At 40.2% G+C, this 22,594-nt stretch overlaps 1 protein-coding gene across 3 annotated transcripts in view; it reads right to left on the bottom strand.

The window, feature by feature from the left end:
• Window positions 1-2,235: 2,235 nt before the first annotated feature.
• LOC129696718 (neurocalcin-delta) overlaps window positions 2,236-22,594 on the bottom strand; it is a 228,120-nt gene continuing 207,761 nt past the window's right edge. For all 3 annotated transcript variants that reach the window (XM_055634849.1, XM_055634848.1, XM_055634850.1), the window contains 2 exons: window positions 4,120-16,359; window positions 2,236-4,083 (listed from right to left, as the gene is read on the bottom strand). In XM_055634849.1, the coding sequence (XP_055490824.1) occupies window positions 16,262-16,359 (98 nt within the window). In that variant the 3' untranslated portion in view covers window positions 2,236-4,083; window positions 4,120-16,261. The remainder of the gene's footprint in view (window positions 4,084-4,119; window positions 16,360-22,594) is intronic.

Genomic DNA, 22,594 nt, shown 5'->3' with positions numbered 1-22,594 from the left:
GAGTTTGAAAGCTGGCACCTGGCCTCAGTACAGGCCAACCTTCCAGACGAAAACGGAACCTCCCCCATTAGCGGGTTCGAATAACATTGGGATTGTTACTGAGCGAGCGGAGTAGTCAAGATAATTGATGGAAGAAGGGATGAAGGATGCAGTGGTGTCGGTATTGAAGCCCCCAGTTGGATGCAGTAAGACCATTACAAGGGTTGGAATGCTGAGGCTCTATAAGGTGCTGGTCAGGCGGCAGTTAGTGTGTTGTGAGCAATTTTGGACACCGTATCGGAGGTAGGATGTTCTGGCCCTCGAGAAGGTCCAGAGGTTTACAAGAATGATCAGTGGAATGAGTGGGTGAACTTATAGTGAGCGTTTGATGGCACTGGGCTTATATTCGCTGGAGTTTAGAATGCGGGGGGACCTCATTGATATGCACAGAATAGTGAATGGCTTGGATAGAGTGGATGTGGAGAGGATGTTTCCCCTAGTGAGAGAGTCTAGGCCTAGAGGTCATAGCCTCAGAATTAAAAGATGTTCCTTTAGGAAGGAGATGAGAAGGAATTTCTTTAGTCAGAGGGTGGTGTGTGGAATACTTTGCCACAGAAGGATGTGGAGGCCATCAATTGATATTTTTAAGGCAGAAATAGATAAGATTCTAGATTAATACAGGTGTCAGGGGTTATGGGTAGAAGGCAGGAGAATGGGGTTAGAAGGGAGAGATATACCAGCCATGATTGAATGGCGAAGTAGATTTGGCCTAATTCTGCTCCTATTACTTATGTGTTATGACCTTATGAGACCCATGAGAGTTTGTCAGCATGAAGCAATTTGAGCTGACTGTGTTAGGGCTCCAGCCCTGGAACTGGGCCTGGAACCCAGTTGAGTCACAACACATATAACCATATAACAATTACAGCACGGAAACAGGCCATCTCGGCCCTACAAGTCCGTGCCGAACAACTTTTTTTTCCCTTAGTCCCACCTGCCTGCACTCATACCATAACCCTCCATTCCCCAGCCTGATCATCTGAATTCAGTCTTCGGGGTGACCCTGAGATTCCCTTCTCATCCCACTCTAAGCTATTGGTCTGTGGCCTCCTGTACTCTCACAATGAGAGGCAAGTTGGAGGAAAAGCACCTAATTTTCGGTCTAGACTTGTTGAAGCCTTCTGGACACAATCTTGAATACTTTGACTTCAGGTAACTTCATTTCTTGCTCTCTACCAGTCATTCAGGTGTAATATTAGCTCAGTTTCCCTTTTCCCCCCTCTTATTTTCTCGTAACACATCCTTTTCACCTGCCCCTGATTGTGCAACTATCCAGCAGTAAGTCTTTAGAATAAGCAAAATAACTGGAGTAACCCACGCGGACTGCACTGGAAGTCAGGATCCAACTGTGTTGCTGCAGCTGAGCCACTAGCCCTGCCCGATGTGCTACTGTGCTCCATACCTACTTTAAATATATTACTGTCTGTACCTTTAGCTTGGGATTTGTGACACGAATCCTCGGAGGATTTGTCCTGGTCCCTCAACACCTCCAAGCTGATCAAAAAGGCACAGCAGCGCCTTTACTTCCTGAGGAGGCTCAAGAAAGCCCACCTGTCCCCCCGGATCCTGACCAACTTTTACCGCTGTACCATAGAGAGTATCCTGACCACCTGCTTCACGGTATGGTACAGCAGCTGCACTGCTGCGGACAGGAAGGCACTACAACGGGTGGTGAAAACCGCGCAGCACATCATCGGTGCCCCGCTCCCTGCCATGGATGCCCTCCACCGAAAACGGTGTCTGAGACGGGCTGGGAAGATCATCAAAGACCCCTCACACCCCAACCATGGACTGTTTGCCCTCCTCCCATCAGGGAGGCGGTACAGGAGCCTCAGGTCACGTACTAGTAGGATGAGGAACAGCTTCTACAACAACACAATCACATTGCTGAACTCGGAGTCCCGACGATAGATTTTCTCTGGTCCCTCCGTCCCCATTGTTTAATTATTCTGTATTTCTTGAATTATTCTGTATCTTCCCTCTTTCTATTTTTTTTGTTTTCTTTATGTACAACTACTACGGACTGACGCAAAACTGCATTTCGTTGTACTGATACTTGTATTGTGCGATGACATTAAAGTTGAATTGAATTGAATTGAATTGAATGAATCTGGGATAAATCCGATTCATTTATTTGCATGATCTGTTACTTTGTATCCCTCAGTTTGATAAAGAACCATGCCGAATGCCACAAAATGTTTTCAACATTTTAATCAAATATAACTTTTTTTACAAATGCTTATTTTTGTAAAGTGTTTTTTCATCAACACCTTTTGACAACATCAAAAAATTAGAAACTCTTTTAACTGCAAAATACACAAAAAACTACAAATACAAGATACGCATTTTCTTTAAAAAAAAATTATCAACAATCACAGCTTCAACAGACTTGACCCCATGAAGTATTCAAAGCATACAAGTACCTATTTACCAAAAAATATGCATTTACTTTTGACCCAGTTTGTAGCTGCCCTCCTTACAACAGCCACAAGGTAACAGTCATATTATGGTGGCATAAGCATGCAATGTACATGAAATGGCAAACAACCATGTACTAAAGAAATGGAATTCATATGCCCATTTGTAGAAGCAAAAAAAAACAAACAAGAGAAAGCTCAGATGCTGAACATGCTAATCACAGCAAAATAATCTTTGTGGCCTGTTGAAGTAAAATTAGACATTTCCAATTTTGTGCACAGTTATTTCTCCTAAAACCTTGACTATTTGGCTCCACACAATAAAGTTTTAAATATGTGTGTCCCACAGCAGGGCTCAGTCAGTGCATTTCTTTCTACCAACATGGATGAATGTCTTGAAATATTTAGCGTCATATTTAAAGTGTACATTTTAATATTTGGTTAGACAATCTCAGGCAGAACTTGCACAGTAAATGACAGGGCCCTGGGAGAATGGCAATAAGAAAAGAACAATTTTGAGACATAATTTTAAGGAACAATGCTCATCCTTGCAATATTAAGCAAAGAAGAGTGGTAAGTGGGCAATTTATTCCCAACCACCTGTTAAAGATAGCACACTGGAACAAAGTCCATTACTGCATGTGGTTCAAAAACAATTAGAACCGTTTCTGTAATGTCATTGCAACATTCCTTTTGATAAAATGGTCATTGAGTAAATCTATTCAGTGTACAGGTAACATGAAAACTGCTCAAAGTAAATTAAAAGTATAGATACTGTACATGTTGCAATTATGTTTGCACTTTTCTCAGGTTTTGTTGCAATCAGGGCATGGGTGTAACACGTGGCAATTTCCCAGTATTGACTACTTTACATTTTACACCATGGGGAAGAAAGATAGAATCACAATGCACACCTCTTTACTCTATCACACGAAATAGGCAGGTAAGCAAAGAGGTAGAGAAGAAAATAATAGTTCAGAGAAAAATGTTTCAGGAATGGGAATAACTTGCTATACAAACATAAATGCACTACGATTTAGAACCATGAAGTAAAAATAGTTGAAGGTTAATAGTCAGTAAAATTATCCATGTCCTAAGTATATAGAATTTTTCACAAATTAGATATTTCATTATTTGAACTAAATTCCCAGAAATCCTAGCCCTTCCTCAAAATTATTATTTCCCAACACACATACATGCATACACACACACTCAATTATTATTTGGTTTGTTACCAGTTTCTAGAAGATCAGAAAAAGTGCTAAACTAACTCACATGCAATGTAAAGTATATCAATTCAATTAGATTTCAATCACTGAAGAGATTTCTAGGTATGTTTTAGCTTGGTCATAGCTGATTCCAAATTTTTATTGAAAATGTTGCCAAAATAATAATGAATTCAGCTTTTTAAAACAAAATTGTTTAGTTTAGCTGGTGGGTGAATGGAAAAATAAGGTCAATTAGATGGTGCTGAAAGGTAGATCAATGGACGCAAAACAATGAATATCTGAAATAAAATCATAATGCTTCAAAGACATTTTTGACCTGAACATTGTTCTTGCATAAATACAAGCACGACCTAAAGGGCCGGTCCCACGAGCATGCGACTCCATGCGGCAAGCGCGACCTAAACGAGCATGCGACTCCATGCGGCAAGCGCGACCAAACCAGAAGCGTGGGCCGCGTGGAGGTCGAATGAGTGACATGAAACTCGAGCGAAGTCCGCGGGTAACGTACGGCGTCGAGGCGGCTGCGGGCCGGCAGGCCGTTGCTGCGCAGAATTTTTGAACACGGTCAGTTTTTCGGAGCCCCGCGCAATGCCGGGACCAGCTCCGCACAACTCCATACGGCTCCAGTGATCGAAGTGGGACCGGCCCCGCGAGGCCGTACGGCTCAAGCGACCACGTTAGGTCGCACTTTCCGCATGCTCGTGGGACAGGACCTTTAGTGTATCATGGACAAACATCAGCCTGGGCCCATTACCAGACGAGTCACCAATCTCAGAAGCAAAACCTGGGAAAATTTATCTGTCCACTTGTCACCAGATAACAACTGGAAACCACATATACTATATATTTAATAAATGTCCTTACTATATCCCACGTAGAATTGAAAGGAAACATTTAAGGGTGGTAAGAATTTAGAGCTTGCCATTAAAAAAAAAAATAATTGGTCGAGTTGAAAAGTAATGATGAACGCATGGTAAAAACCAAATGCACATGAGGAATGAAGAAACATATTGATGGGGTTAACGAAGATTGGCAAGAGAAAACTTTCATGGCGTTTAAATACCTGTAACACTGCCATGTAGATCTGTGCGAGAATGATGTACCAGCAGAAAAGACTTAAGGTAAGAGCTGGATTGGCACACTGTCTCAGCAACATAATAGAAGCAGCAATTATCTCCAGTTCTCAAAAGTTAATTAGGATATATTATATATTTTATGTTTCAATTTCACCTTTGATCTTCTCTCCCATTATGCAGCTCCCCTGCCTCTCACCTCTAATGCTTCTAGCAATCATTTTAAATGTATGCCCTTTAGTGTGTGCCACGTGTGAAATAGTTACTTCTACATAACTCTATTAGATTTACTAATATATATCTCAACTCAATTTATGTCTCCCTTCAACTTCCTCTACTGAACAAAAACAATCCCAAGGTACACAAAAATGCTGGAGAAACTCAGCGGGTGCAGCAGCATCTATGGAGCGAAGGAGATAGGCAACGTTTCGGGCCGAAACGTTGCCTATCTCCTTCGCTCCATAAATGCTGCTGCACCCGCTGAGTTTCTCCAGCATTTTTGTGTACCTTCGATTTTCCAGCATCTGCGGTTCCTTCTTAAAAACAATCCCAAACTTTTTATATAGCCAAACCTTCAGTCTTGGCAATATCATCATTAATCTGCTCTGCATCCTCTCCATTCAAAACTCAACTTTCCTGTACTGCAAAACAGTACACATCTCTAAGGCTGTCGTCTAACTAGCAGTGTATACAATTTCAGCATTAAAAACCTACTCTTGTTCAACACTTCAATTCATAAAAAAGCATCCCACCTACCTTTTAAACACTTTCATGTTGGATGATCTGTGAGTATAATCCAAGCTTCTTCTGTTCCGCCTGTCTCCTCCCATGTAATGTCTCGCCTTGTTGCACCTTCCTCAATGCTTTAGTATAAATTCATTGTATTCAGTTCCAATTAGCCTTTTATGTGCAGATCTTGTCTTCCTGTAGTCTAAAGCTCTGTACCTCACAGTCAATGTTTTGATCAATTGCAAACTTCTTCTTCATGACCCTATGTTTAACTCTAAATAATTGTTATAGATTTACCGAGTGGAGAGAGGAACTGGTAATACATCATCAATCACAAAAAAAGCTATTATTCCTTGCTTCCTGCAACTGAGCCACTTTTGGATCGCATGTTTTTCTTTACTTTGTTGAACACGATGCTATATGGGCCACATATGTTAACCCTTCTTGTTACCTCTTAGCTAGACATGACCTTCCCTTTAAAAATACACACTGTTTTAGATTAATCTAGGTTAGAGTAAAATAAGTTTTACATTGCCCCTCAGCTATTTCTGACCATTTGCACACCACCAAGGTTAAATGAATAGTTCAGTTTATCTCTTCTCCTAATCACCCAACACATCTGTGCAGACTGAGAAATGATGGCCCGAGCCTCGAGAATCTCTTGTCTAGTTTCTTTCAACAGCCTGGGATCTATTTCACCATTGCCTGGTGGTTTATCCACATCTAAGGATGCAAAAACCTCTCTTGATTATTTACATCATCAAGCCAATTTTTAAGTATGTCACCCAGCTTGGATTCTAACCCTTCTACATACAGGAAAATATACTGGAGCAAATTCCCATTATGGATTGGCAGTATTTTAATTGAAAATAAATCCTTTAGTGAGCTTGGTTATCCTGAGAATAGAGAAAGTGAAAATTATTGGCATTTTAAAATTTTCACTAGATGCTGTAATCACCTATCTATTCAATTAGCTGGTTGTGGTACAAAAATTAGTGATGTTGTACTCACTCTGAGAAAGTTGCTGTGCATGCTTTTCAGCAAAGCTTTTTGGGCAACTTTATTAGAGACTAGCAGTAACCACTGTCACTTTGGCACTGACTGCATAATGGACTGACTTTGCGGACTGCCAGTGTTTTTTCATTGAGTCCTGTGATCTGATGATCTGTGGTTTCAAGAGCTAATCATGTCAACACTTTATATTAGTTTGCCATTGCAGCTGCACAGGCCACACAAATGAACTACAAAAAAAACGTTTTGAGAGCACTCATTCAATAGGCCAGTCTACTGTGAGTTTATCAGAAAACTAAACCCGAGGAGGAGTTAGCCTGATTAGTTACAAAATGGTCTAGTCTTATTTCTGCAAGCCACAAGTTACATCAGCCAAATACTCCCCAAGAAAATTGTAATGGAATGTGATATGCTTATATCATAACTCTTGCAAGAAAAGCTACCCGTCCAAAACGCATGTTTGTGAACAAGTACTAAATATTTTTGAACATATCATGACTTGAGTAAAAACATTCCTGCAACAGAACCAGATTCAGTATCAGGCTGTGAAAAGCTTTCAAATTGGACTTACTCCAGCACCAAGTTTGCCAAACTAGTGAGAGTTCTTCTGCAACCCAATCAAGAAGAAAGAAAAATGTAAAAAATGTACGTTGGGTATTAATGGTGGAGTAGCAAGATGGATTCTACAGTGGCTGAATGCGAGATGCCAGAGAGTAATGGTGGATGGCTGTTTGTCAGGTTGGAGGCCGGTGACTAGTGGGGTGCCACAGGGATCTGTGTTGGGTCCACTGTTGTTTGTCATGTACATCAATGATCTGGATGATGGTGTGGTAAATTGGATTAGTAAGTATGCAGATGATACTAAGATAGGTGGTGTTGTGGATAATGAAGTAGATTTTCAAAGTCTACAGAGAGATTTATGCCAGTTGGACGAGTGGGCTGAAAGATGGCAGATGGAGTTTAATGCTGATAAGTGTGAGGTGCTACATCTTGGCAGGACAAATCAAAATAGGACGTACATGGTAAATGGTAGGGAATTGAAGAATGCAGTTGAACAGAGGGATCTGGGAATAACTGTGCACAGTTCCCTGAAGGTGGAATCTCATGTAGATAGGGTGGTAAAGAAAGCTTTTGGTGTGCTGGCCTTTATAAATCAGAGCATTGAGTATAGAAGTTGGGATGTAATGTTAAAATTGTACAAGGCATTGGTGAGGCCAATTCTGGAGTATGGGGTATGGAGAAAGATTGAACAAGTTGGGTCTTTATTCTTTGGAGCGCAGAAGGTTAAGGGTGGACTTGATATTACTCTCACTAGTTTGGCAGATATTAGATATGTGCCAAAAGCTTCAAATGGTGATCGTGAGAGAAATACAGCTGATGCACAACATCACAAAGTGAAAATGACTCAAATCAAATCAGAATCAGGAAGATTTGTCCAAGATCGATCAAATACAGCGCAGAAGAGCATAAAAAGATGCGAGAAGATCTACATCACAGAAATAGGTGAGCTTATAGAAACCAATGAACTTGTGTAGACTCGTCATCACAAGTGGTTTTGAATGTAAAGGCTTGGGCTTTGGGCTCGGCAACATGATCGAAGAATAGTGATCGAAAAACATTGGTGGTGAGTCCTGGAACTCTAAGAAAGCAGGAAGCTATTTCAGATCCATCATTGTTTGCCTTTAACTGCAACTATTAATTATAATATCAGCAAAGTGATTCCTGTAAAAAAAAAGCTGAAAAATTTGACAATTTAAAACTTGTTTTGCAAATGGCCTACGTTACAAATGAACATTATAACAACTCTACGGCCGAAATGATAGTGGAGAATAAAGGCTCTTTCTAATAAAGTAATCGATTAAGTAATTAGCAAGCAGAACCCTCAGGCACGTACAAAAGTGCAAATTGAAACCTGCATAGAAAATAGAAATTTCAAGAAATTGCGTGATCTTGAGGTTCTATTATCATTTCAGTCTTGTGATGTATTGGTTGAAATACCATTGGGGCTTTTTATATTTTCAGAATTGATTTCTAATGCAACCCGTTATGTTAAAATATGAGATGACAGTCAATACTTGCCTACATTTGTAATGCAATTTCTAGTGCCTATAATTGAAATATGATTACTTACAGATATGCAATGAAATATGGATGAATACAAAAAGCCATATACAAATATCTTCACTCATTGACCATGACATCCAGCACACCAAAATATGAGAGCCACCAGCACCACAAAATGTTGGCCCATATAAGGTGGAAAACCAGCAAAGCTCACTGAGCAGAAGGAAGCCAAAGGTGCAGGATTAAAAGCGATGAATAGAGGAGGACATACTGTTGAAACCTACAGCAAAGGAGAAAATGGAATTGGCTCTCAAAGGGATAAAGGAGGCAAATGCAGCATAGCCAGCTGGAAAGACAATTAAAAATCTGCAGGGTATGAGGATGATGAAACCCAGCTTCCAAGACTCTTTGTGCAATGGTTTTCCTCAGAGACAATTGCTGACGCATATAAAGGGAGGAAAACAGTGTTAGCTATTAAGACTGAGGATAGAATCATTGATAACGAAATGTTGGAGGAACTCAATGGATCACCCAGCATCTGTAGAAGGAAATGGACATATGTAATTTCGGATTGGGACACTACACTGGAGGCTAATCGATTCAGACAGATACAGCACCTCTATCAAGATCATGGCAACAAGACCAAGAGGCTAAATACACTTCAATGTTTCAGAATTATGATGCTTTGAGAAATTACTGTACAAAGAACTGTTTATTGTCTTCCCAGATTTGGCAAACACACATGATTTGATTGGGCACAAACTGCTCTTAAGGCAACTAATAGGGTGTGAATTACATGAGGTTTTGACCTCCTCGATCATTTCAACACAGATATAACATCTGTAATTGAGGTAGATGGAGTTAAGGCTGGTCCAATCCAATTTAAATGAGAGTTAGGCAGAGTAATCCCACTTCTCTGGTCTTTTGAATATTGTGGAAAGGGTTTTTAGTTGCAAACCTGGGGTGTAAGTAGAAATTTGACTTTTAAAATAAAACCATGATGGATGTTAAAACAAATAATTTAGCCATCATTTTTGTTGACTTGGCCAAGGCTTTTGATATATCCAAGGGCACATTAACTAATAAATCATTGGATTGCTGGTAGAGTAATTTAAATGGTATCATATTAAGAATTTTCATTTGAATACTATTAAATTGTATTTGGGCGATTGACAAAGCCAACTCATATAAAGCATAGCAATCTATTTTCACAATTATCTTTAATATTTTGATAGATAACCTACTTTGCACATTGATTAGTGAGGAATGACATTTGTATTCCCATGATAAGGCAATCTAGATGCATATCAATGATGAGATTGCAGTGTTGTATTAACATACAGAAAAATTAAAGATTTGGAGAGAATTTGTTTGGATACTTTAGTTTATAGTGTGGATACAGGCCCTTCAGCCCACCAAGTCTGTGCCAAAGTTGTTAATTAATATGGAATTAGGTTTTATTGAGCCTCAGATTATAGAAAGTTACTTAGCTGCTCGTATTGATCCAAGGCTAGGCTATATTAAAAATATTAACAAATAAGATTGTTAAGGGTTTGGACACGCTAGAGGCAGGAAACATGTTCCCGATGTTGGGGGAGTCCAAAACCAGGGGCCACAGTTTAAAAATAAGGGGTAAGCCATTTAGAACAGAGACGATGGAACACTTTTTCTCACAGAGAGTGGTGAGTCCGTGGAATTCTCTGCCTCAGAGGGCGGTGGAGGCAGGTTCTCTGGATGCTTTCAAGAGAGCTAGATAGGGCTCTTAAAAATAACGGAGTCAGGGGATATGGGGAGAAGGCAGGAACGGGGTACTGATTGGGGATGATCAGCCATAATCACATTGAATGGCGGTGCTGGCTTGAAGGGCTGAATTGCCTCCTCCTGCACCTATTGCCTATAACTGGGTAGAAGAATTAGATGAAGAAAGATAATTTGAAAGCAGCAAAATTATCAACACATCAGAAGCTCGTAATCCTGAGAACATTAGAGATAAGAGAGTTCAGAAATGCCCACTGAGGACAAGACATAGGAAATGGCATCCAACAATGATGACAGTTATGTCTGATCAATGATACCCAAGATATGCAGGAGGTAGAAACTGAGCAATGACATTCTAACTCATTTATCTGATTGATATCCAGACATGAAATTGGCAGAATTAAGACGCACCACAAATTTATTGTTAGCCTAAATGAACAAAAACAGCTTTTTTTCAAATCTAAACTGAGATCAGCCAGGGTCATACTATAATCATCCGATCACACATTCAAAGAGCAGGAGGTGATTTTGTGAACATCACCATGTAAGATAACGGCAATGGCCAGTCACTGAAGACAAAAGTTGAGAAATACAAATACACATCTCAGAAACCATCATTAATTGAAGTTCTGATAATCAGATGCTTTGGTGAGATAAGCGCAAAGCAAAATGGCTTGAAAATAAGTTCATAGATTTGCAAAATATTAATGAATAGAACCATTTTCAAACTTGTTTCCAGCCTTACCATAAGACTAGCAATGAACACTTAGAAATGTAGGATTCATGGACTGCAAGATCCTAGCTCAAACAAATGGAACAAATAACTATAGACCAACACCTTGGATGGAATGCAATTCATGGTGCCAGAATGTGTGGCTATGGACAATAGATTGTACATGTACATATTATCGCTAAACTTAACTTAAAATTTGTACCATACTTAAATTAGTGCATTCAGCTAATCAAATTATCTGCTCTGTTGCCGTTTGTGGCATGGAAATAAGGAATAAAGGCAGGTAATTAGAGATATCAACATCAGTCGATCAAGAGGGAGGTTTGAGATTAAAAGTTTCACCTCTAGTATGGATAAAGTTTAATGAAATAGGAAATAATTATAGCAAGGATCAAAAGCAAGTATCTGCCTCTATCTGGTTGAGGGAGTAGATGTCTATCCAACACAAGAACATTGTATCTCGTGTCCACATAACATCTTTCTGTTCAAGTTCCCCATGGCTTTTGGAATGCAACTGGACAACTAAATAAGCACCTTATGTAAGTCCTAAAGCCGCCAACCTGCACAAGGTCTTACCAAAGGTGCTCATTTAATGAATCAAATTCATAAGTGTAACTACATTTCACTATTGTGTACAAGGCATCTTTTTAGTAGAATATCTTCTTAAATTAGAACTAGACAAGACAGAAAATACTGGAAATGTACGGAACACTAAGCTACATCTGAGGCGACTGAAACAGAACCAAACTTTCCAGCCGGTGAAGTTGCATCAAAACAATTCCATATTATTCCTCTCCACAGATGCTGACTGACCTGCTGAGTATTTCCAGCATTATTTGCTTTTATTTCAGACATCAAGCACATGTGTTTTTTGCTTTGTTAAGAGAACCAGACATTTTAGATGGAGTGGCAAACATGCAGTTTTTCTTTGAGTGGCAGATATGCAGGTAACAGCTTAAATTTTGGCATGTTGGATTTTGGGGTGGAGAGAACGGGTGTATCACAGAAACAAACCAGACAAACAGACCATAACATACCAAACAGACTTCCTGGAGGATAATGCCACAGGCATATAATTGTAATTATTAATTAAAGCATATTCAATAAATCATAACTTAAGCTAGTTTGTATATGTGCAAAAAACAGACAGAGGTGTAAAAAATAGCAAAATGAATCAAAAGAAAATAGTAAGCGCTATAAAAAAGGGACTCCAAGGTTGATGATAGTGTTTAAAAAATATTTAAGAAGGAACTGCAGATGCTGGAAAATCAAAGGTACACAAAAATGCTGGAGAAACTCAGCGGGTGCAGCAGAATCTATGGAGCGAAGGAGATAGGCAACGTTTCGGGCCAAAATACTTTTTCATTTGTTTAAAAAATATTGTTGGCCTAAAATGATTGGAAGAACATTGTTGGCCTAAAAAGTATGGAAATCATTAGAACTGACACACAGGTGCAAAAATATTTATAAAGCTAAAAACTGTTATCTATCTCAAGGTGGATGGAATAGACAGAGGCTACATAAAGATCTAATGGGTTGTCATCTGAAGTCTGGACACCCTTATAGCCCTGAGGGGTTACAGCTTGATCAATTGTATTGATACTTGGGTTAAAATTTAGACAGAATGAATTGTTTTATATTCTCTGGACTATAGAAAGTTAGGAATGACTTGAGGTACTTAAAATGTTTAAATGTTTGTTAAGTTTGTTGGAGGAAAATTATTCTCCTGTTTAGGGGAGGAGGATTGGATAGTGTCCTGGATAAAAGATGGTTAGGGGCAGAAATTAACTTTAAAATATAAGCTAGGCTTTTTTTGTGAGGGAATAGGAGGAATACACTTACTCTGAAGTGGGAAATGCCGGACATTGCCACAAAAGATTTCTGAAACATTGTAAGTTCAACTGTTCAGAACTTTAGATTGATTCTGCACTTTAGTTTGGCAAGAATGTTACCTTGAAGGGCCTACTCATGTTTCCATGTCTCCTAATGGTTATACAACATCTCCTGAAAAATAAGTGAGACAGAAAGAATAGTTTGAGTGAGCCTTAATTGACACTCTTTTAAAGTGTCAGTATTACCTTTTTATACAGTAGTGCAGAGGGCTTTCTAGTCTTGTTGACAAACATGTGACGCAGCAACAGAAACATATTGGAACAGCAGGCCATGTTTCAGTAAGATATGAAGAGCTACCTGTTTGTAATATCACTGTGACAAAAAGTTCTTGGGATTTCACAATGCAAAAGCACAGATGACCTTTCCCTTTAATTATGTGTGTATAAGAATTTTATAAACTGAAATGAATTCGTACCCTTACAATTACAAAGATTATCATCAACAAGCTTAAATGAGTAGCTTCAAATTACTTCACTTGGCATCATCAAATGCTATTCATTTTCTTCTAAATGGTAAAAATGTTCTGCTGAAAAGCTATTAACTATTTGTTCACGGTGAAATGTATTGGCAAATACCCATGTGCAAGGAAGCAATGGCATTCTAAATTCAAGTGTGGAAAATGTATATTTTAAACAACATTACATGCCAGTCTAAACTTTCAAATATCACACAATAAAATTCACAATGCTGTTAAATTTCAATGCAAGAATGGTTCAAAAATAGCCAATAAGACAAACTACTTTCCATGAGATTCACAATGCACTATCCTTTGCTTTTCCTTGTACAACAGTAAAAATCTTGAATGCCGTTTTACAAAACGATTCATGCATGTGCAATGCACTAAAGTGAACTTTAATGAAGTGTTTGAAGAGATTCTTCAGCATAATCACATTGATACACCAAGTGTATGATAAAAGGAATCATAAAAAAAGACACTGATTGTAAATCTACATTTTATGGCATCAGATTATCCCAGGTAATGGATAAATGGAAAGTGTCACATAAGAGACTTGTCATTTAAAAAGGAGCACTTCAAATAAAATGATGCAGAAAAATATAAATGCAGCAGTCATACAGCCCTGTTGATGTCAATCTCCCAAGAAAGCAAAAGCAACATATTGAAAAATGCAGTTCAAAACAATTGTCTAAGGGATTCATTTGAAGGGAAGTTGATGACTAATGTTTGTCCTTTAATGTTAGGCGTGATCAAACAGCACGTCCTCAAAATTTGAATATGCATGTCGATGCTTACAACTCAAATTTGAACTAGGCAGGACAAATCAATGGGTAGTTTGGGCAGCAATTAGATATAAATCTGATGGGGTTGGCAATCCCTTTCAGACTAAAGCAGTGGGCATGAGATTTTCATCTACACAATAAATAAATCTTGCAAACCCAAAAAAACGCTGATCTAGTGTACTGAAAACTCAACCATTAATGTATGAATGCAATTTGATGTAGGAGGTAAACTGGAAAATGTAATCTTTTTTTACCCATTACCGGGTATCCTTCCATGGCGTAGTATGTGGTAGAAGAATTGGGGAGAGTTAATGGCCACGTGAGAGAGAAGACATTATGGTGAAATATGTAGGGGAATGGGATTGATCTAGAAAAGATTAAATGGCCTTCTTCCATGTGGTGAGCACTATGAATACGTGACAGGGCGTGAAATATGGCAGACAGCAATGACACAGAGATAGACATCCTTTTATTGTGCCACAAACCTTAATGATTTTCATAACTGCCGCTTGGGACAATGGCCCTTGAGAAATGTTAAGTAGTACAGAGGTAAGGAGTTTCACAATAAAACATATGCATGCATTGTGAATTACTTCATTTCATCCAGCAAATTATTCCAAAAATAACAGCAATAAAGATCTGCATAGAATGAAGATACACTCAATGATTTTACAACAATTTAAAGGAGCCAATCACTTACTGTATGTGTTGTAATAAGGCATGCAAGTATGCAAGTGTCCCAGAAAGTATATTGAAACATTATCAACATGAATATCTTGTGCTAATGTTTCCACTGTCAGTTCTGATCATATTGAATGGCGGTGTAGGCTCGAAGGGCCGAATGGCCTACTCCTGCATCTATTTTCTATGTTTCTTATGTCTCTATTTAAAATGGCCCCTGGGTGAGTATGCTTTTGTCATTAGAATTACATATTCCACAAATGGCAATGTTGCGGTGTCTCATTTTTGTATCTCTTAGCTCTTTGTATGGTACAGCAAAAAGATTATTATGCTCTAACTAACTGCTTCGAAAAATGACTTGTTTTGTTACTTATTTAAACTATAAATAACAAGGTAATATTAAAATATATAAGGCAGAATATGTACGACTTTAAAATGAATTGCACACTAGTGTCCTGTCCAATTGTCTTCTTCATTTTATCTGAAGTTATTCTCAACTTCCAGGTCAAAACTTTAATTTGCACCAGCCAATGGAAAAAAAAGACAGCAAAATGTATAATATATGGGTCTCATACCCGTCTCGTGTCTCTGCTGAAGTTTTTGTTCCAAAGGGAGTGACTGTGATAGCAAAGTGTTACATGAAAACATTGGCAATGAATCTCCAGCAGCCTCATGAATGCTGTACAATAGAGTGAAAAATAGTTCTGGGTTTCCTTTATATCCTTTAAATACAAATATTTGTCAGACTGTGACTTGCCAGCATGTTTTGCAGAAGGCAGCTCAAACTCTAATATACGTGTACCCCCATCAACAACTCTAAAAGAACGTAATCTCATATTTATAATCAAGTAACTTTCAGTTCTAACCACACTGGGTTAAACTAACATCAAAATACTTAACATATTAGCATCACTCATCGTTCAAAGGCTGCAACATAAACATCCACCCGACTGACCTGCTTCCTTTTTACAACGTTGATAACTTTGCTTTCTTTCCGAATGCAGTATGGAGAAGAGTGACTACTGACTGAATGGCTATGATGCGTCTCCCACTGATACAAATATCTGCTCCCTTTGCAACCAAGAGACATAAGAGTTTCATTAGAAATAAAATCAAAGTCTCTTTCTGGTTGAAATGAAAAAAGAACAAAGTTCTAAAATTTCTGATCAAGGTACATATAATTATTGTGACAATGCATTCACACAGCCCACAAAGGTTGTGTAATATATTCAGACAGCATTTAATTAAACAGCCAGTTACAAAGTCATATTTAAAAATCAAACAGGCTGAACAATGTCAGATGCAGCCATGAAGATGTGACTGAGTCACCAAATGACATAATGGCAGGAAGCAGAAACACAGCCACACCAACTGTCATTTTCTTCCATTTTGGAATTAATATTGTCCAGCGGTGCTGGGATCACACTGAAGGAGACGGACGATGGAAGGATCACTTTTGGCACCTCGGATGAATTCTTCAAGGGATAGTTTACCTACAACAAAAGAAAAATTCTAATCATGAGTATTTAAAATTTGATCAAACGGACTAGAAGAGTAGAGAGTACATATCAGTAGGCTAGTGCATGTAATGAAACATATTCTATTCTTCCAAGCTTAATGTGTCAATGGGTTATGGGGTGAAGGCAGGGGAATGGGGTTAAGACGGAAAGATAGATCTGCTATGATTGAATGGTGGAGCAGACTTGATGGGCTAAATGGCCTAATTCTCCTCCTAGAACATATGAACTTAACGAGTTGAATATTTTTAAACAATGAGTTGTTGTATATAATGTATAAACATTATAAGATTGAAACATATAAGATTGTTAAGGGTTTGGACACGCTAGAGGCACGAAACATGTTCCCGATGTTGGGGGAGTCCAGAACCAGGGGCCACAGTTTAAGAAAAAGGAGTAAGCCATTTAGAATGGAGACGAGGAAACACTTTTCCTCACAGAGTGCTGAGTCTGTGGAATTCTCTGCCTCAGAGGGCAGTGGAGGTAGAATATACTCTCTAGAATTTAGGAGATTGAGAGGGGATCTTATAGAAACTTACAAAATTCTTAAGTGGTTGGACAGGCTAGATGCAGGAAGATTGTTCCCGATGTTAGGGAAGTCCAGGACGAGGGGTCACAGCTTAAGGATAAGGGGGAAATCCTTTAAAATCGAGATGAGAAGAACTTTTTTCACACAGAGAGTGGTGAATCTCTGGAACTCTCTGCCACAGAGGGTAGTTGAGGCCAGTTCATTGGCTATATTTAAGAGGGAGTTAGATGTAGCCCTTGTGGCTAAGGGGATCAGGGGGTATGGAGAGAAGGCAGGTATGGGATACTGAGTTGGATGATCAGCCATGATCATATTGAATGGCGGTGCAGGCTCGAAGGGCCGAGTGGCCTACTCCTGCACCTAATTTCTATGTTTCTATGTTTCTCTGGATGCTTTCATGAGAGAACTAGATAGGGCTCTTAAAAATAGCAGAGTCAGGGGATATAGGGAGAAGGCAGGAACGGGGTACTGATTGTGGATGATCAGCCATGATCACATTGAATGGCGGTGCTGACTCGAAGGGTCAAATGGCCTACTCCTGCACCTATTGTCTATATCAAAGACATCAGTTTTGATGATAACTAATTCAGACACTCTGCGACTTTTGTAAGTGTTACGCTCTGTAAACCCTTGTCAGATTTTATGCATCAGAATTCCCTTAAAACGAGGTAGAAATAAAGAAATGCAGTTGATGGTTCATATATAAAATGACACAAAGTGCTGGAGTAACTCAGCAGGTCAGGCTGCATCTCTGGAGAACATGGATAGGTGAAATTTTGGGTCGAGACCTTTCTTTACACTCAGTCTGAAGCGCAGTTTAAAAGGCAAACTGTTTCATACTCAGTCTTAACTTACTCCAGCACTTTTCATCATTTCACTTTAAAATTAGATGTCAGCGAATGTGAGGGAGAAGGAGGAGGCAGAGGGGGGAGCGCAGAGCTCACAATTAGACAAGGGAGAGAAACCTGATTTTGAAGTGTCAACTAAATTATTAACTATTTGAGAAACAAAAGGGTGAAAATACTATTTTACCTTAAAAGGCAAATTAAATACTGTTCCTCCAGCATGGCAGTAAACAATGCCACTGTTCAGAAGACCCAAGATCTCATGCATGGTAGAACAGATCTTGAGCACCATTCTGCACCATTGTGGAAGAAAGCAATTGGCTGGTAGATTATGAGGAAACCAGAAGAAGGCATGAGAAAAATGTCAAATGGTTAGAAAATGGAAGATGAAGAGGATGAGATGAATGTAGGGAGTGGCTTCGGTAAGGGAGAGGGTTAGAGGCACAGGTGATTAGCAAATAATTTGGCTAAAGGGTGGGATGCAGAATTAGGCAGCCAATGTTTGGGGGAAGGGAAGTGGAAATTGAAGTGAATTGAAATAAATTGAATACATTTTATTAGCCAAATATGTATACATACAAGGAATTTGCCTTGGTGCTTTGCTCGCAAGTAACAACACAATATACAGTAGACAGTTAAAAATAAAACGTTATAATGAAACATGTGAAGAATGAAATAAAATACCAGAGCAAAAGGAGGCTACAGACTTTTGGCTGTTGAGTAGAGCTACTGCTCATGGAAAAAAGCGTTTTTTTGTCTGGCTGTGGCGGCTTTGACAGTCCGGAGTCGCCTGACAGAGGGAAGTGCTTCAGAGGGAAGTGTTAGCAAACCATAGGAAAATCGCTCATGCATATACCTTAAGGGCCTGTCCCACCAGCATGCGATTGCATGCGTCTAGCGCGACCAAATGTGGTTGCTTGAGGCGTACAGCCTCGCGGAGCCGGTCCCACTTCGATCACCAGAGGCGTATGGAGTTGTGCGGGGCTGGTCCCGACATCGTGCGCAGCGTCTTGTACTGCACTGTCTTGCACTGTTCAAATCTTGCACTGTTCAAAAATTTTGCGCGCCAACAGCCTGTCGGCCCGCAGGTGCATTGAGGGCGTACACAGCGTCTTGACGTCGTACGCAGCATCTCAATGTCGTACGTCTAGTGCGTGGCGTTGTGCGATGACATCACCGCCTGGCGTGCCATTGCGTGATGACGTCACGGCCCGATGCCGTGCAATGTCAAAATTCAGTCGGCCCGCCTCCTGCACAGCTGATTGGTGAGTTTGACGTAAATTACGTCACGCACGAACTTTGTGCGTACTTACCGCTAACTTAGCGCAAACTTTGCTTCCATTTGGTCGCGCTAGACGCATGCAATCGCATGCTGGTGGGACAGGCCCTTAAAAGACTCAAAAGAATTTGGTAAGCAACATCAAAGTATTTCAAGTTTGAGTGTCAAGTTTACATTTATTGTCGCTGTACTGACGTCGAGATTTGGGTTACCATACAGCCACACAAATAAAAAGTACACAACACACGATAGAATTTAACATGAATATCCCCACACAGCGAATCAACGTTTCCCACTGTGAGGAAAGGCAAAAAGGTTCAGTCATCTTCCTCTTTGTTCTCCCATGGTCGGTCGAGACCTATTGAGGCCTCTGCTTTCGCCACAATGGTGGCCCAATGTTCAGGCCCTCTCGCCGGATCATGGAACTCCAGCATCGGAAGAACACTCTCAGCAACTAGGAGTTCTGAATCGGCCTCTTCCTACCCGAGACCGCGGCTCCCAAAGTCCACAGGCCGAGCTGGGCCGAGCTCCACACGGGAATCTTCGGCAAAAGACCCCAGGGCCCCGCGGTGTTAAAGTCAGCGCCGCCCGCAGCTGGAAGCTCCGCAGAGCACCACTCCGCGGTGTTCAAGTCGGTAGTTCCAGCACTCCGGAGCTCCAACACGGCGACCCGCTCCGCGATGGTACTGTGCTGCGCCGCTGCAGAGCTGAAGCTCTGGCCGGTCTTTGGCAGGAAAGGCCGTGCCAATCCAGATGGTAGGCCACGAGGGGGACAGATGCATCCTCGACAAGGTAGTGAATGAGTAAAACAGTTTCCCCCTTCCGCCCCCCCATCCCCCACATAAAAAGACTAAAAGACCTCCAAATCAAAACTTGACAGACTAAAAAATATAAAAAATGAAAGGACGAATAGCTGCAGACAAGGCTGCCATACCCAACGGCGTCCCCAAATTATTTACTACCCATTAGATGTCACTGTGTAAGCGAGGCTTTGCTTCTGGAAGAGCACTACTCTTGCACTAAATACGTGTTCCTTTCTATAATCTTTAGATCAACTGTGTTCTTAATTATAGTATCTGAATCATCTCAAATAAGGTTTTGTTGCAGAGGAATGTTAAATTGGATAAATTTATGGACAAATGCATTATTTCCCAGTTGTTAAATCAAGGAGATTCTGGATCAATATTTAAAATAAGTGGCATGTAATTAGAAACATAGAAACATAGAAATTAGGTGCAGGAGTAGGCCATTCGGCCCTTCGAGCCTGCACCGCCATTCAATATGATCATGGCTGATCATCCAACTCAGTATCCCATATCTGCCTTCTCTCCATACCCCCTGATCCCCTTAGCCACAAGGGCCACATCTAACTCCCTCTTAAATATAGCCAATGAACTGGCCTCAACTACCCTCTGTGGCAGAGAGTTCCAGAGATTCACCACTCTCTGTGTGAAAAAAGTTCTTCTCATCTCGGTTTTGAAAGATTTCCCCCTTATCCTTAAGCTGTGACCCCTTGTCCTGGACTTCCCTAACATCGGGAACAATCTTCCTGCATCTAGCCTGTCCAACCCCTTAAGAATTTTGTAGGTTTCTATAAGATCCCCTCTCAATCGCCTAAATTCTAGAGAGTATAAACCAAGTCTATCCAGTCTTTCTTCATAAGACAGTCCTGACATCCCAGGAATCAGTATGGTGAACCTTCTCTGCACTCCCTCTATGGCAATAATGTCCTTCCTCAGATTTGGAGACCAAAACTGTACGCAATACTCCAGGTGTGGTCTCACCAAGACCCTGAACAACTGCAGTAGAACTTCCCTGTTCCTATACTCAAATCCTTTTGCAATGAAAGCTAACATACCATTCGCTTTCTTTACTGCCTGCTGCACCTGCATGCCTACTTTCAATGACTGGTGTACCATGACACCCAGGTCTCGCTGCATCTCTCCCTTTCCCAATCGGCCACCATTTAGATAATAGTCTGCTTTCCCGTTTTTGCCAACAAAATGGATAACCTCACATTTATCCACATTATACTGCATCTGCCAAACATTTGCCCACTCACCCAGCCTATCTAAGTCACCTTGCAGTCTCCTAGCATCCTCCTCACAACTAACACGGCCCCCCAGCTTAGTGTCATCCGCAAACTTGGAGATATTGCCTTCAATTCCCTCATCCAGATCATTAATATATATTGTAAATAGCTGGGGTCCCAGCACTGAGCCTTGCGGTACCCCACTAGTCACTGCCTGCCATTGTGAAAAGGACCCGTTTACTCCTACTCTTTGCAAATTGTTTTGCACTTTAACAATCTGAAACACTGAAAAGAGCCATTCAGAAATGCTGATCCTTGAGGTGTTTGGGAACATGGTCCTTCTAAGAAGAGGGAAATCTTGTGGGTCATCCTGGCTATTACAGTAGATCAGTTTTGCATTTAGTTTTTAAAACCGAGGGAACAAGTATCCTCTCCTTGAAAACCATAGGAGAGGATACCAAAAGTTGGGAACCAATGCTGAACCCATATTAAACATTTCAGTACCAATTGGCTCTTACACTTTTGGAAGAATGTGATGTCTTGTTCTTTGAAAGAGTAAAGAAGTGATTCTTAGAATAATTCCAGTGATGAATGTGTACAGTTAAATAGACAGTCAGAAGCTGAAGTTTTTCTTCTATGGAACAGAGAAGACCATAAATGAATTAGAATTTCTTAAAATTAAAGGAGTTATTTAAAAATTAATTGAAACTGTTACTGTTGAGGGTAGAAATTTAGGGTGAAAGATTTGGGAGTGAGATTAACTGGAATGCTCTGTGAACAGTCAGTTCCTACTTAATGTATAATGTTTCATTTTACTGTGCTACCATCAGATTTTATTTTATCATGCAGGGGTAATAATTTCTAAAAGGCCATGCAATTGACCCTTCTAAGGAGAATGGGACAACTGTCCTATTTCTTTTCAAATTTGATTGTTTTTCAATTACTTACCTCAAAATGGATGAGGTAATTTCCCATAACTGGCCAGCCTGCCAGTGCTCAAAGGACCACAAAACACCAATGGTCTCTTGGTCTGTCAATGTAAGGCAATGCAGCACTGACCTCTATAGGAAAAGTGGTGAAACTGGAGGAGATAAGAAATGATTTAAGGGCCTGTCCCACTTAGGCGACCTCTTAGGCGAGTTTAGGAGACTCTGCGCTCGCCACAAGATCGCCACATGGTCACCACATAGTCGCAGGTGAGTCTCCTTCATGGTCGAGAGGAGTTCCCGCATTCCGGGAACTAGTCGCGGCCTCAGCATGGTCGCAGCAAATTTTGCAACATGTTGAAATTTTTTCTGCGACCAAAAATTGGTCGCCATGGAGAAAATCGATACTTTTGTAGTCGTAGGTGCAGCGGTAGTGGGGTCGCCATGTCGTTGTAGGTAGTTGAGGTAGTCGTAGGTAGTTTTAGTTCATCTGCTATGCTGACCGGGAATTTTCATTGGCTCATTGAGGAAAAAAACATATAAGCACGAGTTTTCAGAACCAAAGAAAACAGACCGATAATGTTAAATGCCCGCTAAACT

This window comes from Leucoraja erinacea, chromosome 4 (assembly GCF_028641065.1).
Source record: "Leucoraja erinacea ecotype New England chromosome 4, Leri_hhj_1, whole genome shotgun sequence".
NCBI lineage: Eukaryota > Metazoa > Chordata > Chondrichthyes > Rajiformes > Rajidae > Leucoraja > Leucoraja erinaceus.
The sequence above is the reverse complement of the archived record's forward strand: the minus strand, read 5'-3'. Positions and strand labels throughout refer to the sequence as shown.